The sequence below is a fragment of the Equus caballus genome, chromosome 11 (assembly GCF_041296265.1).
Source record: "Equus caballus isolate H_3958 breed thoroughbred chromosome 11, TB-T2T, whole genome shotgun sequence".
Lineage (NCBI taxonomy): Eukaryota > Metazoa > Chordata > Mammalia > Perissodactyla > Equidae > Equus > Equus caballus.
The window spans coordinates 59,571,596-59,598,284 of NC_091694.1; the positions used below are offsets into that span (position 1 = coordinate 59,571,596).

Genomic DNA, 26,689 nt, shown 5'->3' on the forward strand with positions numbered 1-26,689 from the left:
GAAAGAGGCGCCTTATAACATCCTGTCACCCTGGGGTCTGGGGCAGGCGGAAAACAGCGGGGGCCGAGAGGAGGGATGGTGAGGGGGCTCCTGGATGGGGCCAAGCCGAGCCCTGGGCAGCGCCACCCGCCTGCTCCTCTTGGGGCTCCCGGGCGGGTGACGGCTTCTGCCATCTTCCTGTTCTTTCCCCTCAGCTTTTTTTTTTTTTTTTAAACTAAACCTTTTGTTTAGAGATAACTGTAGATTCACATATATTTTATCAACTTTTTACATAGGAAAATTTCAAACCTTCCGAAAAACTGTCAGAATGGCATAGTGACACCCATATATCCCCCACCTGCATTCACCAATTAATATCTGATTGAGTTCATGGTTTTTAATCTATTATCCATAACTATGTAGACACACATAGAAATATGGACACAGTCTGTCCACTAGGAAATACTTTTCTAAAAACTCATTACATATATAATGTAAATATATACTCACATTTTTTTCCGTAGCTCTGTCTGCAGAGAGGGTCTAGAAGCCATGACACCTCCATAGTAACAAGCACAACTAACACCAGCTCAATTCTGGTTTCTAAATACCATCCTCCACCTCCCGGAGATGCCAGTTCCCGCGCGGGGGCAGCAAAAGTCCTAAGGAGCCTGGAAGCTATCCGAAAGTTAGGAAGTCCTCAGAGAGCTCTGGGGACTTGTCAAAAGGACACAGAGGCAGCTTGAATGGAGTCCCACTGGCCAAATCTGGGGCAATTTGAGCATAAAATATAAATAATGTGGGGCTGGCCCCGTGGTCAAGTGGTTATGTCCGCGCACTCTGCTTCTGCGACCCAGGGTTCAGATCCCGGGCACGGACATAGCACCGCTGAGAAGGACACGTTGAGGTGGCGTCCCACATGCCACAACTAGAAGGACCCACAACTAAAATATACAACTGTGTACTAGGGGGATTTGGGGAGAAAAAAGCAGAAAAAAAGAACATTGGCAACAGTTGTTAGCTCAGGTGCCAATCTTTAAAAAAAAATAATAAGTAAATAAATAATGATAGTAATGGATTGTAATCCATTTACTAAAATATGAAAGCATGGTATATAACCATATTGATATAAATGAAGGAGGAAAAACTCACTTTTACAGGAAGAAACCCATCTGACTTCACACTCTCCGAGCATTCCCACCCCCCACAGGGTTCTCCCTTGCCCGCCCGCCCCAGGTTTGTGGCTCCTTTCTTCCCTGGAGCAAACCGCAGTTCCAAACAACGTGGCTGTGTTTCCCCACTGATGTGCTTTCTCACGGTGCGCATACAGCCATTTCAGACCTGCCACCCTGATGCCATTGTCCATAGCAACTTACTAAGGAAAGGTCAAAATCTATTTGCAGTTCCTTTTAACATTAGGATCCACATCCCACTGAAGGTGCCCAGGGTTGAAATCGGAAGAGGCACCTTCTGAGCTGGGCTGTGGTGGGTGAGCAGGAGTCCTCTGGGAAGGAGAGGGGAGGAGAGCACTGGCAGAGGGATGCGGGGGAGCGAATGGAAAGTGTGGTGTGTCCCCCCTGCCATGGCTGGAGGCCAGCGTCTGTTTAGAGAGAAGAGGAGTGACAAAGGCTGAGTCTGGAGAGGTGCGTGCTGGGGGGTGGGGGGCACTTTGAATGCCAGGCAAGGAGTGCGGGGCTGACGTAGCAGACACTGCGGGCTCATGCCAGGCATCGGAGCTTGGCGAACGTGGAGGGCAGATGGGCAAATTTGTGGGGGTGGCTGGGACCACGGGATACAATGCCTGAGCTGGCAGGATGGCTTTGAGCTCTCCTTCTCTGGAAAGCTCAGTTTTATGATCTATAACCTGGGTGCAAGAGGGGGACCCACTCCCAGGGCTGCCCAGGGACTCCCCCAAGGCGGTACCTGGGCCTGGGGCCTGAGGTAGGGGCTGGGCCGCCCCTGTCCTGTGACATGTCTCTGCTTCCTCTTCCTCCCCGCGTCAGCTGCAGTTTCACTCTCAGCTTCCAAAGAACAAACAGACTCTCAGAGCAGAGGAAGCAGGAAGCGCGGCTGCTCTGAGCCCAGCTGCCAGGGCGCTGGGACGGCAGGATGGAGTCCGTGGCCCTATACAGCTTCCAGGCCACAGAGAGCGATGAGCTGGCCTTCAACAAGGGGGACACACTCAAGGTAGGGTGGCCAGAGGGAGCTGAGTTGGCCCCACATGGGCTGGGGGAGGGTTAAGAACCAGGGGCCCGGGACAGCCCCCCAAACAGAGTCCAGTCGCTGGAGCAGGACAGGCCCAGCATCTCCAGTTATTGGCTATGTGATTCTGGACAAGCCACCTCTTCCCTTCAAGCCTCAGTCTCCCCATCTAGGAAACGGGGAGATGGTTAATGATCCCTCCTTTGGGACTGCCGTGAGGACTCAAGGAGACATGAGCATAGTGCCTGGCAGGAGTTGGTTCGACACCGAGTCTTCTAGGGAAGAATTTGAAAACACAGTTGGGGAGACAGAAAGAGAAAGGAAGACAGGGAGGACGGGAGGGAGACAAAAGGTCTTAGGAAAGAATCAAGTATATACACTAACCTACTGGGGCTAAAATAATTGTGATTTAAGTGGGAAGAATGAGCTTCCCAGCAGTGTGGAGAAAATGGAAAGTAGTCATGCTATAGCTCATTTCTTCTTGTCTGGGCCCTTTTGATGGACATCAAGCCTTCCAAGGCAGTCCAGGCAGAGGAGTTTGTGGGCTCTCTCTCTGGAAATGTTCTTGCTTACAAGTTTGTATAGGAAAGCAGAGCTCAGGGCCAGATTCAGGAGTGGCCACGCCAAGACTTAGGCATTGGAGCCGCCACTAACTCCTGCAAAGGAAGCCACTGCCCCCTCAGGCCCCAGTCTCCACGCCAGAGCAGTGGGCCTCAGACTGGCTGTCCCTCCACTCTGAGCCCTGAACCCTGCGCTTGGCCCCGAGCTTCAAGCACAGGAAGGGACAGAAGCTCCCGTTTGCTGACACCCTGATTCAGCCAGGGCCCGAGCTCAGCAATGCACCAACATCCCATTGAAGCTGCCAAGATGGGGAGGACGAGTGCCCTCATTTCACAGGTGACTAAGCTGAGGCACAGGGAGGTGACAGACTTGCTTGGTACAAGAACAAATTTGAACCTAAGTCCTTTGACTCTGGAACCTGCGTTCTGTCCCCCATGGGGCTGAACAGGCTGGGCTGGGGAGGGGAGGGTTGGCGTTCCCCGAGAGGAACCACGGCCAGTGAGGAGCTCCCCACTTCTCCATGCCAGGCTGCTAGCACCTGGGTCCCCTGGAGCTGCCGGCTGGGCCCCAGGGACATGTGGCAGCTGGGGACGGGGCAGGCTCAGCACCAGCTCTGTCTAGCCAGGGCGTGATCCTCTCTGTGGGACCCAGGTCTGCTTTAGAGGCCTTGTTTACCAATCTGAGAGCAGTTTGGGGTCCCTAGACCCAGATTTGAGGCATGGGAGGGAGGGGGACAGTGTGGAACTAGGAATGGGCGGGCAGTGGGCTCTAGCTGAGGCTCAGAGGGGTCGGCCAGGAGAAGACAGGGTGGGTCAGTGGGGGCCCCAAGGCAACCGTCGTGAAGACCATGACATCCCACTTCCCCCCCAGACCTCTGTGCACACCTGCCCCCGAGATTAGTCAAGTTTCCCACTAACCTCTGCTAAAGCCTTGGCCAACTCCTGGGGTGTTTCTTCAAACGGAGGTGCGGGCTGCTAAGGAAGGAGTGAGCTCACACGGGCCTCATCCTCAGGGCTGAGGACACAGCAGTGAACAAACAGCCCTGCCCTCCTGGAGCTCACGTTCCAGAGATAAGTGACGTCAGGAGGTAATAAACGGACTGAAGAAATCAACACAGGGAGATGGATGCAGAGCGACGGCAGAGGGAGGACGCAGTGGAACAGCTTTGGGTGGGGTCAGGGGTCTCTCAAAAGAGGTGACAGCTGAGCTGAGACTGAAGGATGAGTGGGAACCAGCCATGCAAAGAGCCGGGGGAAGAGAGCACCAGACTGGGGAAACAGCTGCTGCAGAGGCCCTGGGACAAGACCATATTAGTATGTTCAAAGAGTTGAAAGAGAGGCCTGTGGCTGAAGAGCCGTGAGCGAGAAGAAGGGGGTAAGGATGAAGCTGGGAGGTAGGCGGGAGTCAGGACCTGTGATGGATTTCATTCTAGATGTGAGTTGTGTTCACGGAAGGGTTTCCAGCAGGGAGAGGATTTGATCAGATTTGTTTTGAAAAGATAACAGAGGGAAGAGGAATGGAAGCAGAGAGGGGCTATTGCTATCTACTAGGTAGAAAGAATGTGGCTTAAACTAAGAAAAAATACACAACAAAAATGTCAAAATATTAACGTCCTTGATATGTAAAGAGCTCTTATAAATCAACAAGAAAATCACAAACAGCATAATAAAAAAATAGGCAAAGGATATGAACAGGAAAATTGCCAAAGAAGCAATGCAAGGAAGTGCCCAATTTCACCAATAACAAAAGATTTGCAACTTGAAGCAACTAACTATTTTCCATTTGCCAGATCAGCAAAATTTTATTGTAAAAAGAATCTCCTAAATTGTTGAGGGTGTGGGAAAATATGCACTTTTACAGGTGTGTGGTGGACAGGTAAAGTGACATAGTCGTTTTGAAGGGCTTTAAAAATATCCATGCCCTGTGACCCAGAAATTCATCCTCTGGGAAACTGAGATGTAATCAGAGATGTTTGTGCGTTCCTCCATGAAGGGCCCAGGGAGCATGCAGTGTGTCCCGGTCCTGGTCTAGGCACTGGCGACTCAGCAGGGAGAAAACAGACACAGTCTCTGCTCATGAGCTGCTATGCTCGTGGCAGATATGGGCCACAAACCAGATGAATAAGTAAAATACAGGGCTTGTCAAGTGGAGACAGCACAGCATGGAGAAGAATGAAGCAGGCGAGGGGTGGGTTGTGAGAGATGGCTGGGGAGGGGCTGCAATGCTGTAGAGTCAACCTCGACTGCCAGAGCAGTGATGGTACAAAATACTATAGAGCTCTAAAAACGCTATTTGGGGAGGGTATTTAATGACACAAAAATGCTCATGATGCAATGTTAAGTGGCAAAAAAGCAGAATACAAACATATGTCCAGTCAACTCCACACAGATGATCAAAGATTAATTGTGTGAAGGGAAAACTGACATTCACGCACTGGATTTGTGCCTAGAAAACAGACTAGGGGGCTGGCCCGATGGCGCAGTGGTTGAGTTCGCGTGCTCTGTGTAGGTGGTTTGGGGTTCACAGGTTAGGATCCCAGGTGTGGACCTACACACCGCTCATCAAGCCATGCTGTGGCGGTGTCCCACATATAAAATGGAGCAAGAGGGGCACAGATGTGAGCTCAGGGACAAAGTTCCTCACCAAAAACCCACAAGAAAACAGACTAGGAAGAATGTCCTGAGAAGCTAGCAGCTGTTGGTTCTGGGCGGCAGCCCCTGAGCGATTGGTTTTCTTCTTACTCTTGCCACACTTCCTCGATGTTCTCCAACCAGCAAGTGCTCCTTGCAGGACTGGACTCACGGCGGGGCCCTTACTCTCACAGTTGTGCAGGTGCAGGGTCAAAGCTTGCCTTTATTTCAGATTTTCATGGATTTTTTTGCATTAATTTTTATTTTTATTTATTTATTTACTTTTGCTGAGGAAGATTGGCCCTGAGCTAACATCTGTGCCAATCTTCCTCTATTTTGTATATGGGACACCGCCACAGCATGGCTGACGAGAGGTGTAAGTCTGCGCTGGAGATCTGAATCTGCGAACCTGGGCCACTGAAGCAGAGCGCACCAAACTTAACCACGACGCCATGGGGCTGGCCCCTGCATTAATTTTTAAATAGACTTTATTTCTTAGAACAGTTTAGATTTACAGAAAAATCCAGAAGATGGTGCAGAGGGGTTCTCATCTGCCTGCACACAGCTCTCCCTGTTGGTAACATGTTACATTATTAGCATGGTGCGTTTGTTACATTAATGGATCAATACTGATACATTATTATTAAGTAATGACCATATCCAGAGTTTTTGCATTAATTTTGATTTTTTAACACACTGCCTGAAAATACTATTTACCTTGATTCCCGAGTTCTTTGCAGCTCCCTTAAATTTTGTGCCTGAGGCACCTCACCCGCCTCATGCTAGCCTGGGACCCACTTTCTATAACCGTAAAAACGCGGCTGTGGTCCCCTCGTCCTCTCCCAGCCAGGTCTGCAGTGCGTGGGGCTGGTGGCCGGCTCTTTCTGGCAGGGCTGGGTGGGGCCGAGCCCCATGGCCTGTGCACTCACTCGTCCCACGAGCGTTTCCTGAGCACCCTCTGTGCACCAGACCTGGGCCCAGCAGCGCCCCCAGCCAGACAGATCCCGGCCGCAGGGAGGAGCAGACCACAGGGAGCAAAGCTCAGCTCTGGGCTTAGATGACAGCTCGGCGGCCCCGGGACCCATTCTGGACAGACGGTCTCAAATGTCACTTCCCTGGAACAGAGCCCCTGTCCCTAACAGGCCAGGCATTTTTGGGTGCACAGTATCCCACAGCTCCCAGCTGGAGGAGGGATGTGGGGGGTGGCTTCACCCCATCTCTCCATGGACAGCTTGGCCCCCAAGACCCAGACTCAGGGAGCTCACGGCCTCCATGGAATCTGCACGGGGAGGCTGACGGCACCTCAGACCCAACACAGCCACCCTTGAACTCACCTTACCTGCTCCCCAAAGCCATTCCCTTGGCAGCTGATGGCTACCAGCCCGCCAGCACTCAGGCCCAAACCCTGCGTCTGAGTTTTCTCGGCCGCTCCCCATCCGTCTCCCGTGCAGCCTGTCGCTGAATGCTGTCAGTGACTCTGCCAAAACCTACCCTGAATCTGATAGCTTCTCGGCGCTCCCCAGTCCAGGCCTCGATCATCATTCATCTGGGCTGGTGCAGCAGCTTCTCCCTTGGCCACCCCCCCCCCCGCTCCCGCTCCTAGCCCAGGCCCCACACAGCAGCCGTAACTCAGAGCCTGACCCCCTCCCAATGACCTTGCAATGGCTTGTCTTGGTTTTTAAAATAAAATCTGAACTGCTTCCTACCCTGGTGTACAAGACCTACGTTCTCTTGCCCACCCACCTCTCCCCGCTCTTCTCTCAACGCTGCCCCTCCCACCTCAGCTCCAGACACACTGGCCTCCTTTCTGTTCCAGGGACAGAGCTTGCTCCCACCTCAGGACCTTTGCACTGGCTGTTCCTTCTGCCTTGGACACTGTTCCCCACATCCTCTTACATCTGGTTCCTTCCTGTAATTCAGGCCTCAACTTACATGTCACCTCAGCAAGGCCTTTCTTGACCATCCCATCTGCCCTCTGTTAGTCCCTCTGCCTCCAACCAGACATCCTCCATCCATGTCTTCCTGACGTACGTTTTTTAGAGCATTTACCACTACGTTAAATTACCCGATTTACTTGATTCCTTCTGTGTCGCTTGCCTGCCTCTGCCCATGGAATGTAAGCTCCTCATCCCTGCTGTCTTGCAGGGCTCAGCATGTGCCTCACAAGCAGGCGATCAGGAATAGCCGCTGAGCAAGTGCCCCGGCCAGGGGACAGCGGGCAGGACGGCGGCCTGGGGAGGGCAGGGCAGGGGCGGGCGCGGGGCGAGCCCCACAGGGAGGAGCAGGTCTCCCTTCTCTGTGGGGCCGCTGTGTCTCAGAGGGCCTGCAGCTTGTGGGCAATGCTCACAGGCAGAATTCAGCTAATGTCACCATGGAGAACACTTCTGGGTCCTCAGAGTGGAGAGGACAGGAGCACAAACCAAACCAGAATGAAACAAAAGAGGGATTTGATCCAATATCTTACATCCACGCGTGCACACAGGACTTAGTTCACAAGACTCTGCCACGTCCAGTGCGGGCTGTCACACGGACGAGGGAGGTGAGGCCAAGACTGCAGAGAGTCAGAGGCAGACAGTGTCCAGAGCCCAGGCCCCAGGCGTCGTCCCCGACTCGCGGCATGGCCGGCGGCCCACAGGCCCCCACTGTCTCACTCAGTCGGGGGACTTGTTTTGTTTTGTTTTGTTTTCGGCAAAAGTTTTCCTGAGTCAGCCACCTGCTTCCGTCTGTCCCTGGGCTGCTGACCTTGCCTGGGCGACAGGGGCAGGAAGGAAGGGGCTCAGCGGGGCCTGGCGGACAGCCGGGGGTGCCCGCCTGCGAGTGCGGGGCCTGGCCTGGGCCTTGGGTGCGCGCCCGGCTCCTCCTGGCCAAGTCGGGCTGGCCGTGCTGCCACCCTTGCGCTGGCCTGCCCGGCCCTGCTCCTCAGCCCAGCCTGGGCTGCTGCTCCGCGCCCACCATTTTCTCTCAACAGATGTCCCCACTAGGATCGACTGATGATGAGAGCTGCTCAGGACTGACGGAGAGATGCCCCCTGGGCCTGGGTCCAGAAGCAAAGTGGGAGGTGGGGTGGGGTGAAAACTGATGGGCAGGCTCCCCCTGGACCAGCTGAGCCAAGACCCCGGGCCCCAGAGTCCCAGCTCACTGCATGGCTCCACCCCACCCCTGCTGTGCGGCCGTGTTCCCTTCCCCTCGCTGGGCCTCAGTTTCCTCATCCGTGAAACAGCCTCTGGTGATGTGGACCACAAGGGTTGTCTGAGAACCAGGTGACACACAGAAAGCATGCCCAGGGAAAGGAGGAGGGAGCCCCAAGCTTCGTGCTGTACCTACTCCCCAGGCCTGGCCGGCCCCTCCTGCCGCTTGGGTGCTCACCCGCAGCACCCCCGCCGCCACCCCCACCCCCGCTCTGCCTGTTTCAGTTCCTCTCGGCCCACCTGTGGGCTGCAGGGTCCACGCCACGGACAGGGAGCCATGTGACCTCAGCAGGCTAGGCCTTGGCCTCATCTCCCTTACTTGCTCCTGGCGCCTGAACCCTCCCCCACTGAATTGTCACCCGAGCTCAGACTATAAGGGCAATTTAAGTGCAAGTGGCCCCGGTGACCGCCACTAGGCACTGAGCTCAGGCTGGGGCTCCCTGACCTTCCTGGGGACCTCAGACCTTCACCCATGGCTCAGGGCATGGCACGCAAATGCTGTGGGTCCCCCACACTCCAGGGCAAGGCTCAGGAACCGAGGCCCCCCCAGATCTGTCCCCCAAACCCCATGGTCTGCTGGGGTCTGAAGCTCAACCCACCACCAAAACTTCCTCTGGTTCCCTGACTGTCCCACCTGGGGAGGCTATGACCCTCCTGGGGACAGGCGGCCCTGGGGCCAGGGAATGAGCAGGCCTATGGAATCAGACACAACTCCTGCGACCTTGGACAGGTCCCAAGCCCGATTCTGTGAAATGGGCCCCAGGGCTGCAACGGGCGGAACCCGCCCAGGGCCTTCAAGCAGCAGGCCCTCAGCAGGTGACAATTGCCCCTCCTTGGTGACTGAGTGGCCATGTCTCTTCTGCCCGCAGATCCTGAACATGGAAGACGACCAGAACTGGTACAAGGCCGAGCTCCGGGGCGCAGAGGGCTTCATCCCCAAGAACTACATCCGCGTCAAGCCCCACCCGTGAGTGGCTGCCACCCCAGCCCTGCGTCCTCAAGGCATCCCCTCCCCAGCCTCCATCTGTCTGGGGCCCCCAGTCTCTTCCCCAAGGGGGAGCAGGTGACAGAGATGTGAGGACATGTCCAAAGTGGTGGCAGAACCAGGGCCAGCCCAGGCCACAACACTGAGGACCTGGAACACCAGAGAACATCCAGGAGAGCCCAGGGGGGGACAGGCCCTGAGCTCTTAGCTGGCTGGGCCATGGGCTACTGTGCGGCCTCAGGCAGGTCCCTGTTCTCCCTGTTCCTCAGTTTCCCTATTTGTAATACAAGGAGGGCAGAAGCTCCAATCTGTGGAGGGTTCTAGAACTTTCTCTAAGAGGCTGGCTCAGCCCTCTGCAAGGGTGGGAAGTGAGCGGGGCGATGGAGGGGTGGAGGGGTGGGCAGGAAGCAGACCCTGTGGGCCCTGTCTTTGGAGAATGGGAGAGAGCTGGACATTGGCCAAGCAGAGTCTGGGGCTAGGGCAGAGCAGGAGTTGTGTGTGGGCCCCAGGTACCCTGTGGAGCCCCGGTAAGGCTCTCAGCAGGTGGTGTCCGATGCTGCTGCCTGGCAGTGGCCAGGGCAGGGCCCAGCCCCGGAATAGGCCTCAGAGGCCAAGAAGCTCTGAAAAACCAATTGGATATTCTTGAGATGATGGCTGAGGCAGGCCCAGAATATAGCTGCTTACTCAGTCATTCACAAACACTAGTCACAACCCCTGGGGGCCCAGCCTGGGTGATGCTGGAGACATATGAGGAGATATTGGGGTTAGAGTGGCCCCATCCTGTAGGAGAGACAGGACACAAAGTACGACGGGGGCCGGACCAGTGGTGGAGTGGTTAAGTGTGCACATTCCACTTCTCGGCGGCCCAGGGTTTGCGGTTCAGATCCCGGGTGTGGACATGGCACCTCTTGGCTAAAAGCCATACTGTGGTAGGCGTCCCACATATAAAGTAGAGGAAGATGGGCACAGATGTTAGCTCAGGGCCAGTCTTCCTCAGCAAAAAGAGGAGGATTGGCAGCAGTTAGCTCAGGGCTAATCTTCCTCAAAATAAAATAAATAAATAAATAAATAAATAAAAGAAAGTACGACACGGGGAGATAGTCAGCACTGAGATAACTAACCAGGGAAGGCTTTTCAGAAGAGGTGGCAATGAGTGAGGTTTTGAAGGATGTGTAGGAGTTAGCTAAACAGAAAAAGAGAAAGGCATTCCTGGGAGAGGAGACAAGGAGAGCAATGAGGGAGAACTCATGGCAGTGGGACTGGCAGGAGGGCCTCAAATGCCAGGCCCAGGGTGGTGGGAGTCACGGAGGTATTTGAGCAGAGGATGTAGACGCAGGTGACAGGGCCAGGCAGACTGGGAGCCGTCACGTGTGTGCGGCTGTGGGGTGGAAGGGGAGGGAGGTTGAGGGCCAGGGTGGGGCCTGGTAGGTATTTCCTCTTTATCTGTCTTCGAGTTATTTCCAATGCTGCCACCGCCTCCGGCTTCCTGTGCTGAGAAAGGCCCCGTCCCACCCAGGTCCCCTGCCACTCTGCCTGGGCTCCGGGTGCCCCTAGCCTCCCCCACAAAGGCTACAGCCCTGGGTTCCAGGCCCCACAGTGTCCCTCCAGCTGTGTGACGTTGGGCAGGTGTTTGCCCCCTCTGGCCTTACAATTATTCTCTTAGTAAAGTGGGGGCATAAGGAGAGAGACAGAGAGAACCCAGCCTAGGGCCACGAGGCAGGGCCGGGTGCCCCAGGCATCTAAAAGCCCACAGAGGACATGGGCAGGAGCGACCACTGTGGGCGCCCGGTCGGGAGGGTCCAGGTGGAGGAAACGGCCTGGTGGGGGCTGGGAGGCCAAGCGGGGTCTCTGTGTGCTCAGCACCAGGCGGCCTGCTGCGCGATGCCAGGCCTGAGGCAAGGCCCTGCCAGGGCAGTGGGGACCTAGCGAGGGCTCAAGCCTCTGATGCCCCTGGGTCCCTGGGGTCAGCTCTGCGCAGAGCAGGAGTGGGGGTCAGGCCCCCAACCCCACCGCCTGAGGCCACGCCCAGTGAGCTTTTTGCAAGCCTCAGGCTGCCCACCCTGAGACCTGAGACTGCAGGCACTCCGCTCGGCTGCCCGCTGGCCAGGGTGGGACCGGCACTCAGGCAGGCCAGGGGGTGCCGGCCACGTGGCCCCAGCGGTGAGGGCAGGCTCCTCAGGAGGGCTGGTCGCTGGGCCTGCGAGCTGTGGTGGGGGCTGCGGGGGAGCAGAGGCAGGCTCCAGGGAGCACCATGTGGGAGGCCCTTGGTCCGCCACCTGCAGGCGCCAGCGCCCCTCGCCCAGGGCCTGTGCTCGTCCGGTCCCACGGACGAGGAGAAGAGGCCTGGGGAGGCCGAGTGGCTTGTCCAGCCTCCCCCGCTGCAAGAGGCCGGCGGGGTTTGCAGGGCGCTGAGGGCCTCGGGCTGGGCTCCCAGGAGGGGCGGCTGAGCGTGAGAGCTGGGCAGAGTCTGACCAGACTTGCCCTGCAACCTTGTGGGGATCCCTGCCCCTCCTTGGGCCTCAGTGTCCACATCAGCAGCGTGGGGCCCATGCGAAGTGGCCAGGAGTGAGTGCTGCTGGTGTCGCCGCATGCGGCTGTCCTTTCAGCTCCCTGGGGCGAGCCCTGCCGTCCCCCCCTGGGGGCTGGGCCGGCCTCCCCGGAGGGCGCAGTTGCAGCACCCTTTGAGGGCGACAGCCGCCCACACACTGACGCCTCCTGTGGGGTTTTGTGGGTTCTTTGGAGACACCCGGGCCCTCAGGAAACCCCCGCTCTGGGCCCCTGGGCCCCAGCTCCTGCGGCACAGTACCTGCACCTGTGTCCTGCCGGACCTTGTGGCTGGAGGAGCTCTCTGCCCCGGGCCCCAGCTCCCAGCCCAGCCTCTGGCCTGGAGCCCTCCCAAAGCCCCCAGAGGGCTGCCGTGAGCCCCCATAGGCAGCAGCCCCCTTCACCGCCTCCCCTCCCAGGGAGCCCACCAGTTTGGGGGCAGCAGGGGACTAGAACCTCACTTCTGGGGCGTGGGCCCCTGAGAAGCAGTGCCTGAGACAGGGTACGAGGACGAAATGGAGCTGGGCAGGGAAGAGCCAGCAAGGGGTGTGGGGTCCACACAGCTACTGCCTGTGGCTGCTGCCTGTGCCCGCTGGAGCTCAATGGGGCTGGGGAGGCCGGGAGACAGAGCAGGTGCCCAGTGTGCCCACGGGGCGGGGAGCGGGGTGTCTATCCACCTGCTCCCCTCAGTCATCACTCGAGAAGCTTCCAGGGGCTCAGCCCACCCTGCACACAGGCCAAGGATGTCAGTTGCCAGAAAAAAGCATGTTGTTATCTGTGGAGCGAGAGTGGGGATACGGGCAGGACACCACCGGCATCTGCCACTGCACCTGACGCTGTATGCTCCGGGCCGGGGGCTCGTCCACATCCTGAGACAACAGGAAAAGTCCCACCTCACTTCCGCCCTCGGCGCCAAGCTCAGACTCAGGAAGCTCTCGCGGAGGGAGAGAAGGGGAAAGTTACGGGGACACAGAGGCTCTGACCCCCCCCTCGGAGTGGTGGAGCCAAAGCTGGGCTAAGGCACAGGGCCAGGAAGCCAGTCAGAGAGCACCTGGCCCCTCCGGGGTGGGCGAGGCCCCAAGAGGCCAGGGCTGCCTGGAGCCACGCAGCAAGATGGGCAGGGCTGGGAGAGAAGCTGGGCCCAGCCTTTCACCCCCGGGCCCTGGGGCCGGAGGGCTTGGGGGAATCTTGCAAGACTCGAGGCATCTCCCAGGCACCTTCTGTATGCCCAGTTCTGTTTGGTCAGCGGGAAAAGGACTTGTACCTGTGAGAAAAAGTCTAGGAGTCCCCAGTCTGTGCATCTGTGAAATGGGGACAGGGAGAGTCTTTCTCACCAGATCAAAGCTGCTATTGTTTTTGACATCCATTTTTATATTTTTTGACTTTTAAGAATCTACCACCTAAAACGGCAAAGCTCACCTGAGGCTAGCTGAGTGGAGGTTCACTGGGGTTGATTTTTCTCTTTTGATAAAGGTCTGTGTTTGCCTGGCATGGTGGGAAAGGCTGGGGCTTCAAAATGCTGGGATTGGGTCCCAGCTCCTGCCTGCCATAGCGTGTGACCTTGAGCCTGTGGCTTTGCCTCTCTGTGCCTCAGGCTCTCCATCTCTAAAATGGGCGCAGTCACAATCCTGCGTCCTGGGACTGCTGTGAGGAGCCGCGCTGCTGAGTGCCTGGCGCCTGGTGGGGTGGCCCAGCCTCCCCCTGTCTTCACCGGCCCTCTCTCTGCAGGTGGTACTCGGGCAGGATTTCCCGGCAGCTGGCTGAAGAGATTCTGATGAAGCGGAACCACCTGGGAGCCTTCCTGATCCGGGAGAGCGAGAGTTCCCCAGGGGAGTTCTCCGTGTCCGTGAAGTGAGTTCTGACCCATGAGGGTGTGCAGAGGAGGGTGGGAAGGGAGGCAGTGGCTGAGCTGGGCCTGGGAGCGCAGGACAGGGGGGCAGAGGGGGCTGCAGGGAACGGCGTCCTTGGAGGAGGGGCAGCTGGAGCCAATGCCTGGAAGCAGATGACCTGCTGGGGGTCGGTGAGTGACATGCACCCCAGGGTGTGGCCCAGAGCAGGGGTTGTGCCTGGAAAGCAGGCTCAGGACAACTGCAAGGCCTGGAGTGCCAGGCTGAAGGGTCTGGATGTTACTCCATGAGCAGTAAGGGTCCACCCAGGATTTGTCATGAGGAGGAAGGATGCCAGCAGCTGGTGCGGTGGGACAGACGGGGGGGCAGGAAAGCACCGGGGCCCAGGGCAGACGTCCAGGGTGTGCTCTGGACAGGGTCCCACTATCTGGTGACACAGTTGCAAGCATGGACCTGGGGTCAGCTGCTTGGGTTTAGATTCTGGCTCTGCCACCTCCCGGCTGTGTGACCTCGGGCAAGTCACTGTGGCTGTTTGTTCACACGTAAAATGAGCTGCTGCAGGGCATAAAGGAGTTGATGACCCAGAGGGACTAGAACAGGGCCTGGCGCTGGAGTGGGTGGCTGTGACGGGAGTGCCAGCTTTGTCATGGGGCCGCTCTGCAGGCATGGCGTGGCAGCCTCCGGGCCGTGCCGAACCCAATCCCAAAGGCCACCCCCAGGGCAACTGAGGAATCTGGATGGAAGGTTGGGGCACGGGGTGGGGGTGGGGGGAGGGCAAAGTGGTCAGGGCCTGGCTGGTCTCTGTCCTTCCTGCTCCCAGGGCAAAAACAGAGGGATCCGGACGCATGAATTCAAGGATGTTCATTGAGCTACATGCCACGTGCCCAGCTATTCTGGGGATTTGGGAAAGGACAGGGGAAAAGCGGCTGCCCTGGTGGCTTTATGTCTTCATGGGGGAGACAGACAGCAAACAAGGCCACAAATACAGCAGGAGCCAAGGTGTCAGCGATGGCCTTCTGAGGAGGTGGCGTCTGACCTAAGATCTGAGCCCGGAAGTGGAGGCCACCTGGGGCCCCGGGAATGAGGACCTGCCAGGAGAGACTTCCAGGCAGAGGGACTGGTGAATGCAGAGGCCCCGAGGTGGGAACGTGCCTGGGTGTGTCAGAGCCCACAGGGCGGCGCATTGCTGGGGTAGAGTGAGCAAGGCCGGGGCGGTGGGGGGGTGGGTACAGTCAAAGAGACGGGGGCCAGATCACAGGGTCTGACAGACCCTGACAAGGAGGCTGGGTTTTCTCTCGGCGACAGGGAGCCATGGAAGGTCTCGGGCGGGGGAAATGTGATTGGCTTCCAGGTTTCAGCTGATCACTCTGGCTGCTGTGAGGAGGAGGGACAGAGGGATAAGCAGGAGCCCTGGGAGGTGAGAGAGGAGCCAGGCAGGAGGTGGTGGCATCTGGGACTGTGGTGGGGGCTGAGGGGACAAGTGGCCATGTCCGGGAGGTGGCATGGATCTGTGAGGTGGGGACCACTGGCAATGCCAACTCTCAGGGTTGCTGTGGGCGCTGGGCATGGAGCCTGCACAGAGGAGGCACTCACTGCACCAGCTCTCGCTGTCACTAAGACAGTCCTGGGGGACAGCTGCCCGCGGAGGGAGGAGCGGGAGGTGGCAAGGCACGGGCAGCGGGGCTTCTGGGAGGCAGTGGCCGCTCTGCGTGTACCTCTGTGCGACGCCCCTTTTCCTGCCACTGGGTTGATTCACAGGCAGTGGTCCGACAATTCCCCGAAGGACGAACAAACACAAGACGCTGCTGCTGGTTGGCGCTGGGGCTGGGTGTGAGGAGGCACAGTGGGTGGGGCGCTGGGGTCAGGGGATCCCAAAGAAGCAGAGGGTGGCTCGGTGTCCTCGCGCGACTCCAAGCAGGCTGGGCCACGGTGGCCCGCGAGAGGGCCCCCTGCAGAGATGTACCTGGGGTTGACACCTTCCAGGTGGCCTCAGGCCTGCGGTGGCTGTGAGCCCTGTGACGCAGGCATTGCTCGTGGGTCCGTATCTAAAGAGCTCTTGGTTGAGTGTGATCAGCATGGGCATTGGAGCCCTGCGAGGTGGTGATCTCCCCGTCTGGGCCCGGAGGCATCCACGCAGGGAGGACCTGCACAGTCAGGAAGGCTACTGGGGGTTAAAATGATCCATCGTGAGGGGTCTCAGCACTCATCTTGACCCCCCTAAGCTGTGTCACCAGCCATCGCTTTTTTCACTTCCCTTTTCCCCTGAGAACAGCTGGCTACCCCAAGGGCAGGAATGGCTCTTGCCCTCTCTGAGCTTATTTCCCTATCTTAAAAACGGGAAGGCTGTCAGTGTGTGTGTGGGTGGGGGGCCGGGGGGAAGTGTACTGTGTCTTGGCCCTGACACCCCTAGGATGGTGGTGGGCACCTGGAGCCGCCTCCCCTCGCTCACCTCCCCACCCCCAAGGCCCAGCCCCGACTTCCCACCGGGCTCCCTGAAAAGCAGGAAATGGCAGTTTTCCAAGCGCTGGCTTCCAGGGACCTGGTCACCTCCTGGGAGTGACGCCTCCAGAGTGGCTTCTGGAACCAGCCCCAAAGCCCGAGTCACCCAGCAAAGCAGGGGCTCAGGGGACTCCCTGAGGCCACTTCTGGAGCCTGAGCTGAGCGGGAGGCGGTGGCTCCCCCCGGAAACCCCCTCTCCCAGGGGCTCGCCGGCCGAGCCTCCACCAGCGCCTGGTGCACTGCCCTCTCCTGGCGGCTTCTGTAAGCGCAGCCCGCCGCTCGTGCGCAGGCGCAGACCTGAACGCCTCAGCCTGCCGCGGCAGGACAGACAGGGCTCAAACCCAGGACGAGGTGGGGAAGTAGACACGGCGGGCCCGGGGGGCCTTCACGGTGGATGAATGAATGAATAAGGGAGATTCAGTGATAGCAGGCACATTCCACATGGTGAAGGAGGTGACATCTGAGCTGGGCCCTGAAGCAGGAGTTGGAGTTTGGTGCACAAAGAACAAAGAGGGTCTACCAGGCACAGCGAGGAGCACGTGCAAAGAGCTGGGGTGCGATTGGACAGCAACAAGTTGTCTGACCAGGTGGAGAGATGGGCAGTACCAGGAGCAGTTCTTGAGCAGGGGGCCAGCACCGATATTGACCTGGGAGGAGTCTGGGAGGGTCCCTCAGAGAAATCCCGGCGAGTGCCTCCAGCGCCACCCCTAAGGCGTCCTGGCCGAGTCCCCCAGGCTGGAATGGGCGGGAGCTCCGTGGCTCCGCTGGCTGTGGTTTGTGCACGCACCACCAGGTGGCGACCTTTGCCGTCGGGTTCGTCCAGCTGGGCTGGGGCTCTGGGGTCCTGCTCCCGCTCTGGGGTCCCTGTCTCCCATGGGGACCTTTCAGTGGCCCTTGGAGGACCACCGGGCAGGGATCAGAGTAGAAACTGAGACGTAGAGGGCGTGTGTGGCTAGGAGTGTGGGCTTTTGAGCAAGAATCTCAGCTCTGATGCCTACTAGCTGTGTGACCCTGGGCAAGTTACCCTCTGAGCCTCAGTTTCCCCATCTGTAAAATGAACACCTATGTAAAGTGCTTAGTGTGATGCCCAGCACATAGTAAGTGCTCCAAAATGCCAGTTATAGTAATTATCGTTATATTAACCCTCCAGGGGCCACAGAGTGCTTCCTGGCCCCTGCCCCTGGCATGCAGGGCTATTGGAGAAGGGGCAGGGGCCTGGGGAGGTGGGGACCCAGTTCTCGTCCTGGCTTGTCTCTGGACCTGCTGTTTTACATCAGGCAGGTCCTGGGTCTCTTCTGGCATAATGTCCTCATCTACGACGTGGAGATAGTCACCCCAGACCTTAGCAAGCCCAGTGACCTGATGACCACCCAGAAAAGTGACAGCTGAGTCAATTCGTGTGTGAGAGCTTCTGCCCTCGCTGGCTTGGCTCCTGGGGACTCTGACCCCACTATGCGGGGCATCTCCCGCAGGCACACGCCAAGCCCCATAAAGCTGTCAGAGGTGGGGTTAATGGGCCTGTGGGGCCTCATGGAGTGATAGTGGCCACGGCCGGCTGCCCTTTACAAGTTTACAAAGGGCTGTCTGCCTCCACCTCCAGGAGTACGTCTGAGCTGGCGGCCAGCAGGCCAGGGGCCACGGCCGGGGCGCCATGCCTGGGCTGTGTAACTTTTGCCCCACGCTCCAATTCAGGCTGCTGTGGATTCCTCTGTCATAAGTGACGGTTTATTCCCAAGTGAGCTGTTTCACTTCCTTCCAACCCAGAGGTGCCCTGGGGGTCAATGCACATCTGTTTGCTGTGCCTCTCTGTTCATTGAGCGCCTTCTGTGTGCCAGGCCCTGTTCCAGGTGCTTGGCAATCAGCCATGAACAAAATAGGGCAAGGTTCCCTGTCGTTTAGGTACTCATGTTCTACTGGGGTGACAGACAATAAGTGATTAGTAAATTATATAAAATCTTGGAAGATGATAAAGGTTCTTGGGAAAATAAAGCAGGAAAGAAGATTTATGCATGCAAAGACAGGGAGGAAGTGATCCCCAGAAACCCAGTCTGCAGGTAAGGAAACTGAAGCTCAGAGAGGTGCAGTAACTTGCAAGGAACAGCAAAGCTGGGGCCCACTGGCCCTCTGTGTCCTGACAGACCCCGTCTACCTTTCCACCCACCCTCCCTGAGACCCAAAGACCCAGCAGGAGTCTGTCTCCACTGGCCCCTCCTGAGGTCAGTTTGATTTGATGTCTTGTCTCCTGTGGTACAGGTGTCGCACCGCCCCCCCTCTTCACAGATGGGGACACGGAGGCTAGAGAAGGGCCATGTGTAGTGGAGACCACCCAGTGGGCAGTTAGCACCCAGGCCTCTGCCCAGGGGGTCCGCAGGCCCTGGCTGGGGCAGTCCTGGGCTTCTGAACTCACCCCAGCCTTGTTTATCCTCCCTGGGCTGCCACTGTCACCTGTGCTGTTGCCGTTGCCAAGCCAGAAGAACCTGCCAGGCAAGACTGGCTGCTGACCGGTCAGGCCCACTTGGTCCTCGGGCTTTCCAGACAGCCCCGGGCCGGCTGGCCCCTCAGCTCCCTGGTAGGTGGGTATGGGGGTCACACACAGAGACAGACACAGCCACAGCTGTTGAGAGAGGGACACACACATACAGACACTCTCACAGAGCAGGGAGAGTGACACACGCACACACCCAGACACGATGGAGACAGACACCTGACACACACACAGGCCAGGACACACGCGCACAAGCCCCGGACACTGCCCACTGTCATGGACCAGCTCCAGGTGCCCCCTCTTCCGGCGGTGCCCGGGCTCCGACCCCTCCGGGCTGCCCTTCCCTCCTCCGGCTCAGGAGGGCTCACCAGCAGGGCTGTCGGCACTCAAGTCGTCCCTCCCAGGTCAGGGGTCATCGGGACTCGGACTCGGTTCCCTCTATGTGCCCTGCAGCTCCTCTGGGCCTGGGGGTGGGGGTCGAGGTCTGGAGAGTCCATGGAGGGCAACCTCTGGTCTAAGGGGTCCTTGGACACCTCAGGGTGCACCCAGGCCTTGAAGGTTGGCTAAGGCCAAGACAAGGGCCCGGGGAGGCTGGAGACAGGCTGGCCTGAGGACAGAGACCCTGCCCCAGATGCCGAGGCCTTGGGCCGTCAGAAGGAGAGGGCCCTGCCTGGCCTCAGGCAGCTGCGGTCACAGGTCAGGCCAGGGGCCGGTGCAGCAGGAGGCGCCTCGCCGGGCCTCGGGGGCAGCAGCAGCTTTGCCAGCCCCTCTCCTCTCTGGGCCCCACTCTCCGACCAGGTGGGAGAGGGGACAAGACCTACCATTTACTGAGCACCTACTGTGTGCCACGCACAGGCTAGGGCTGGAAAATACGAGCTTCCCAGCTTTGAGAATTCTCAAATTCTTGGGTTGGAAGGTTCTAGAATTCCTGGGTCCTTGTCTCTTTGCCACATCTCATCTCTCACCTGCGGTTCCCCACTCCCTGACCCTCCTATACGATCAGGAAATGCTTTGTTCTAGATGACTTTCCAGGTCACTGAAGATAAGCTTCAGACACCAAGATGTTCAAAGTTCTGGTCATTTGGGGTTGAAATCTTTTCCAACCCACCACACCTGTGTGTGCCCCTGACCCAGAGGAGAGGGGACGCCTGAGCCCCAGACTCCTCCTTGGGGCCAGCACTGAGGCAGGGCGTTTGCCTCTGCTCTGAGTGGCCCAGATGTGGCATCGTTGGGGTCCCTGACCCCTGGCTTCTCTCCTGCCCAGTCATTGGTCACCTCACTCTGCTGCCTGGGTGCCACAGCCAAGTCCAGGGGCTGCGGAAGCCCCCAGCTCACTGGGATGGGGCCCCAGGGAGTCACTGGGCTCAGAGGCTGCCTCGAGGGAAGTGCGCAGCCTCGGGAGCCTGCAGCAGACAGGGTGGAGGTGCCGTTCACCCGCCTGCCCTCCTTCCGCCCCGGGAACACAGACACGCATGTCCCCTGGACGACGGCATGAACGGCTTAGTCACCTGGGAACACGCCTGCTGACGGCCCATGGGTGGCTTTGCCTCGGGTTCAGGGATCACTGCTCCCGTTGGTCGCAGGGCCTCGGGCGTTTCTGTCCTCTGTCCTCGTGAGGAGCCGGCTCCCTTTGAGCGAGCTGCCCAGAGCTGGGGGCACCCTAGAGAGGACATGGGCTTGTTTCAGGGGCAGGACCCCTGGAGGGCTGGCCTCGCAGCTCAGAGCTGACTGGAGAGGTTTCAGAAATCAGGCACCTGCCAAGCACTTAAGCCTTGGGCTGTCACGCTCCATTCCCCGAGTCCAGCCTCTCCCACTGGGCTACGCCCTCTGGGCCACTCCTGCCTCCCTTCCTTTCAGGGTCTAGCATGGGAGCCATTATGAGTAGCAGATTACAAGAAGGCTGTGCAAGGGGCTGAGGTACCCAAGGAGATGCCTGACTTTGACTGAGCGGGTCTGAGGCAGCTCTCAGAGTTCGGGCCATTTTATCTGGGCCTTGAAGCATGAGTAGGAGTTTGACTTGAGAAGAATTTGGAGGAAATAGTGTATGCAAAAGCCTGGAGGTGTGTTTGAAGGTGGAGAGAGAAGCTCTGGTGGTTCAGAGCCCTTGACTCAGGGAGGGTCCGGGGGTCCCACTGTGCCTCCCCCAAACACACACACAGACTGGAGGGCGTTTATCTTGGACAACTCTTTATCTGAAACGTTCAACAAAGCAGCATGCCGGCCCCAGGGCTGACAGGTGGAGGGAGTGAGCCCCAGGCAGGGACGGGCACTGCCTCCTGTTCGGGCCCTGGAAGAACTTGGACTGTGAGTCTGCAGGAGCTCAGGAAGCGGGTGCACCCGGCTTGTGAACGCACTGCGTCCAGAATCGTGTAAAGAGATTTAAATTTAGGACCAGGAGGTGTTTTTCCTTTGTGCTATCAAGTCTCCAGACCAGTGTGTGGTTCCCATTTAGTCCCAAACCAAATGAGAATACAGCCTGTGCTCAGGAGGCTGAGGAGGCCTCTCCCTCCCAGTGGCCATCCTGTGCCCCCAGCGCCCGCACCTGGCCACGCCCACAAGTCCGCAGGGTTTCCTGGATCTCAGCTCAGCCGGCCGGGTTCCTAAACTGGCTTGTTCCTGACGGGGAGCTGGAGCTGTTCTGTGTCGGGCCACCAGCCCAGCGAGGCCTCCCTCACCTCACCCACGGGGAGAGCAACAGTGTCCCTTCGACCCCAGCCCCGGGCAGGTGAGGACACTGAGGCCCCAAGAGGGGAGCCGGGGTGTAAGTCCAGGTGGGCTGACTGTGGAGCTGGGAAGGGTGGCTGCGATGTGGCCAAGCACGGAGGAGGAGGGACGGAGGGCCTCCTGGGGGTCTCAGCCCGGGGACGACACGGTGGAGTGGGACTGGACAGGGATGACAGGATCTGGGACACTGTCAGTGTCACAGTTGGAATCGTTATTGCTATTTTCATACAATGATCACCAATCGGGAAGCACGTCAGAGTGACACCTGACATGGAGGAGCGCAGACGTGGCCCCAGCTCCAGCCTGTATTGCTGTGTGACTCTGGGCAGGTCATGGCTGCACTTGGGGCCTCAGTTTCCTCACTCTACAAAGGGCCCTGTGCCAGGGAGGGGAATCACGATGGTTTGCGCTGCCCCTTGTCCTGGCCCATGCCCGCTCCACCTCCAGCCCCAGTCCTGCATGGCCTGTCCCGGTTTGGGACATGCCGCGTGTGGGAAGGAGCCGCGCAGGTCACTCTGCTCAGTCCCAGCCAGAACAGGCCCTGCCCCGTTGGCCTGTTTTGGAGAGGCAGGCTATCTCCTCAGCGGGGCTAGAAGGCGTGTGGGAGGATTTGGTGGTAGTGGGTCGGAAGACTGGGCAAAGGCTGGGAGATGGGAAGGAACGGGGCTCGTTGACTGCATCAGAGAGCACATGAAGGCAATGAGGCTGGACATGTAATCAGAGCCAGATCTTGAGTCTGAGGTGTTAAGATTTTATCCTGAGGGGAATGGGGAGCCATAGAAGGTTCTTGAGGTGGGGGCAGGTGTGGATGGGGAGGATGTGAAGCATCCAACATGCCTGAGCTCCTCTCACAGTGGCAGGCTTTGGCCTGAGTCAGGATGCTCTTAGGACTCACTCCTCAAAGGCCTGCAAGGGCCAGGAGGGGCCAGGGCAGGGAGAAGAACGTCAAGGCTGAGGGGGGTGTTGAAGAGCGCAGAAGCTGTCTGATTGCCTCTCTCAGAGGAACCCATTTAACATTGCTGATAAACCATAGTCAGCATTTTCTGAGCATTTACCCAGAAGGGAGCTGTTATTACAAGGAAACTAAGGTTCAGAGAAGTTAAATGATTTGCCTAAGGTCACACAGCCAGAAAGTGGCTTGGTCCAGGGCCCACACCCTGCACCCCATACTCCACTCCCAGGCTGGCCTCACCAGGTCTTATGTGGAGCGGGGTCAGTGGACCTGGGGACTGTCCTCCGCCACCGGCACCTTCTCCTGACTCCAGGTCTCACCAGGGGAGAGAAAGGCCTGGTTCCAGGGGGTGAGCAGGGAGGCCCGGGGCTGTGCCGGGCGGGGCTTGGCCACTGGGGCCGTCTGAGGTGGCCGTGGTCCTCTCCCCTAGCTACGGGGACCAGGTGCAGCACTTCAAGGTGCTGCGCGAGGCCTCGGGGAAGTACTTCCTGTGGGAGGAGAAGTTCAACTCCCTGAATGAGCTGGTGGACTTCTACCGCACCACCACCATCGCCAAGAAGCGGCAGGTCTTCCTGCGGGACGAGGAGCCCCTGCTCAAGGTAGGTGGCCGGGAGGCGGGAGGCGGGGCAGGCCGGCCGCATCGGCCTCTGAGCCGCCTCTGTCTTCAGGGGCCAGGACACCCGGTGGGACCGGGTCCCCCACCCTCCGCCAGCAGCCCCGTGTCGCAGGAGGAGGGGTCCGGCCCACGTGCAAAGTTCTATTCTGGTGGCGCTGCAGTGAGGCCACCAGGGTAGGAAAGGAGAAGAGGGAAAGGAAAGGAAGGAACAGAGTGGAAGTTCCATGGGGCAAACCACGTCTGGCTTGTCCCCAGCTCCTAGAGCAGTGCACGGCACACAGTAGGTGCTTAATAAGTGTCTGTTGAATGAAAGAAGGTGCTGACACCTGCTGAGCCTACTGAATGCCCTGCACTGAGCTGGAGCCTCGTCGTCCCCATTGTACAGGTGAGGAGACAGGCTCAGAGGGTGGTGACGTGACTCAGCCAGGACCACCCATGAGAAGCTGGCCTTGGGTGGAGTGTGGGGCAGCGTGAGTGTTCGTGGGCGAGGGCCTGGCCGGGCGCAGGGTGTGTGGGGGTCCGGCCGGCCCTCATCCTCACAATAACAGCAATTTGCCAGCCAGCCCTTTCATCAAGGGGCCCCGAGGACAGCTCTCACTCTCATTAGGCTGACGACACCAGCCAACGGGGTTATTAGCCCCGACATGCTGTTTGCCTCAGGTCGGCAAGGCCTGGGGCTGGAGGTCAGGACCCTGGGAGAGCCCAGTCGAACTTGGGCTCTGCAGAGGGTGTGGGGGGGCACCGCCATGGCCAAGGCCAGGGTGGGGGCTGAGGGACTGCTGCAAAGAAGCTCCAGCCTGCCCTGTTCCTAGACCCCGCCCCCTCACCATGCACGACGTTAGGGCCAGTTCACCCTTCAGCTGGGCCTCAGTTTCCCCTGTGTCCAATAAGATGAGCCCTGGGATCTGACATGCTAAGAGAGTCAGACAGTGCCTCGGGAGACCCCACTGGTGCACCTTCTGTCCCCCAGGACACTCCACCTCCTCAGCCCGACCCTGGGGGCCAGGTCAGCTGTGAGCTCTCAGTCTTAGGGACTCTCCCCGCCTGGGCCTCCATCTCCCAGACCTCTATCCAGTCCCCTCACTGCCTGGGCCGGCTCTGCCCTTGGAGAGCGTGAGGGAGCCAGGATGGAGCTGGGGGGCCACCTGAAGGCCCCCGTACCCACCGCCTCGCCCTGGCTTGGGCCCTGGGGTTGCCCACCCTGTGGGCAACTCCAAAGCTGCCTCAGTCCCCTGGGACCCATGCCGCCTCCTCCTTCCTGAGCCGAGAACCGCTAATTATAGCCTGCCCGATCCTATCGCCGTGCTGGATAAGATTCCACAGGCTCAGAGCAGAGATCCTGGTGGGACAGGCAGGGCCAGGGCGCTGGGCGTAACCGTCACGGTGCCGGGCTGATGTGCCTGCAGAGAGCTCTGGTCCAGCTGCCTTTCACAGGTGGGGAAACCGAGTCCCACGAAGGGCAGGGACTTACCCAAGGTCATCTTGGGGCATAGACAGGACTGGAACCTAGGCCTGAGAGCTGGGAGCAGCTCAAAGTGACAATCTCTCCCTCAAAGCTGGGCCAAGGGCAACAGCAGTAAACTCTGCTCTTAGCTACACCTCACTTTACAGTTTATAAGGCCCCTTCCTGTGGTTCCAGGGCCTGGAGTCAAAAGTTACCACAGCTGCTAGAGCCAGGGAAATGAGACCCCAAAAAGGGGCAAGGACCTAACCAAAGTCCTGCACTGAGGACCAGGACGCAGGTCCCCTGACCGGCCAGGCCTGTGGTCCCAGCGGCCGCCAGGACAGTCGTGTTGCTCTGTGTAGATGCAGTGTCCGTGCGCAGACCCGCAGGGGGCGGGCGCAGGAGGGCCGTGTGTGTGTGGGGGGGGGGGGGGGGGGGGGGGCGGGGTGGTGGTGGCCGTCTGTCCAAACTTGGAGGCAAAGGCACTTCAGCCCCAGTTCAGCCCGGAGGACTCTGCCCTCCCCACCTGCGGGACCCCTCCTCTGTGGGCCCTCCGGGTGAGCGGGTGCGGGGCTCCTGGGGCCCGCACTGACCGCTCCCTCCCCTGCAGCCGCCCCGGGCCTGCTTTGCCCAGGCCCAGTTTGACTTCTCGGCCCAGGACCCTTCACAGCTCAGCTTCCGCCGCGGCGACATCATCGAGGTCCTGGAGGGCATGGACCCGCACTGGTGGCGGGGCCGGTTCTGCGGGCGTGTGGGCTTCTTCCCGCGGAGCTACGTCCAGCCGGTGCACCTGTGACCAAGCGGGGCCGTGGGGCAGAGCCGGCAGACCCTCCATCCCCCCGACACTGAGGTCGAGAGAGAGGACGTGGACACCCCCTCCCCGGGTCCCACAGGGTGAGCCGAGGGCCTTGGACTGGAACGTGGGCCTCCTAACTGCCACCTCCCGCCACTTCACCAATTGGGACAGACTACAGCGCCTAGCATCACCCGGTGTTCAGGGGCCCACCGGGCACCGGGAGCTCCCAGGACTTCCTGCCGGCCTCTTCCCATTGGCCACCTGCTGTGTGACGTCCTAGGGCGGGCCCCAGAGCCCCGCCCACTCCCGCCATGATGGACCCATCCTCAGGGAGGGTTGAGGACTCCTAGGTCCACCCATTGCAGGCCCAACCTAAGGAACCCTGGGCTTGGTGGGTGGGTTCACCTGGGGCAGACTATCCCCTGGGCCTGCCTGCCCCTCCCGTAGAAGGCCCCTCAGGTATTGGAGAGGTGGCTTAGTCGTAAGGTCAGGCAAGGGCACTGCCCCCCTGTTGACCTGGACTGGCCAGACAGACTCCAAGTGGAGATTGCACAGCGACTTGGCCTCCATCTGGGCATCCAGCCCCCCCCCCACCCCCCCCAGTGCAGACATTTGGGCGGGGGCTGGAGGCCCTGAGGATGGGCAGTGGCGAAAGGAAGGGAGGCAGCTGCTGCTCTCCCGGCGGCCGGAGCAAGGCACAGGCTCTGAGGGGCAGGCCCTGGACGCAGCCCCCTGGAGACTCCACTCTTGTTCCACCAGCTCTTGTTCCACCCAGACCAGGGCCCAGGGGAGCTTGGGGGAACTCCAGGCCAGCTAGGAAGTTGGGGCCAGAGCTGGACTTTGAGGTCCAGCGGCATCCAGAATGGGGCGAGCAGTCTAGCGAGGCCCCAGCTTGAGGAGGGGCAGGGCATCCCCATGGGATGTGCGGCCAGCAGGGGATACTGAGCAACACCTGCCTGGAGCCTGGGCACCTTTGGGAGCAGGAGTAGTAAGGGCTTTGAATGCCAGGCTGATGGCGGAGGGGGTGGGGGGCAGGGAGGGAGGGGAGGGGCTCCTGTGGCATCTGGCAGCAGGTGGGACAGGGATCCCAGCGAGGAGGCGGCTGCAGGCCCCATCGTGGGCACAGGAGGCTCTCCCTCTGCCCGGGCTGGCCCGAGACCCTTCGAGCCCTGAGCTCTGGCAGGTTGTCCGCCCCTGACCTGGGCCTGAGTACTCAAAATAAAAACGGTAAAACGAC

At 59.2% G+C, this 26,689-nt stretch overlaps 1 protein-coding gene across 2 annotated transcripts; it reads left to right on the forward strand.

The window, feature by feature from the left end:
* Positions 1–1,982: 1,982 nt before the first annotated feature.
* On the forward strand, positions 1,983–26,689 carry GRAP (GRB2 related adaptor protein). Of its 2 annotated transcripts, XM_023653630.2 has the most exons (5): positions 1,983–2,166; positions 9,430–9,527; positions 13,818–13,940; positions 23,027–23,195; positions 25,267–26,689. In XM_023653630.2, the coding sequence occupies exons 1-5, from the start codon at positions 2,089–2,091 to the stop codon at positions 25,450–25,452; spliced, it is 654 nt and encodes a 217-aa protein (XP_023509398.1). In that variant the 5' UTR covers positions 1,983–2,088; the 3' UTR covers positions 25,453–26,689. The 2 variants fall into 2 exon arrangements, with proteins under 2 accessions (XP_023509398.1, XP_070084398.1); XM_070228297.1 differs by lacking the exon at positions 23,027–23,195 and having other exon boundaries at positions 1,986–2,166.

What these genes read in the sequence shown, in the direction of transcription:
- GRAP (XM_070228297.1), top strand. Translation starts at nt 2,089, where the DNA reads ATGGAGTCCGTGGCCCTATACAGCTTCCAGGCCACAGAGAGCGATGAG. An exon ending in ACAAGGGGGACACACTCAAG is followed by an intron (nt 2,167 to 9,429) that starts GTAGGGTGGCCA and finishes TTCTGCCCGCAG; the next exon opens with ATCCTGAACATGGAAGACGA. An exon ending in ATCCGCGTCAAGCCCCACCC is followed by an intron (nt 9,528 to 13,817) that starts GTGAGTGGCTGC and finishes CTCTCTCTGCAG; the next exon opens with GTGGTACTCGGGCAGGATTT.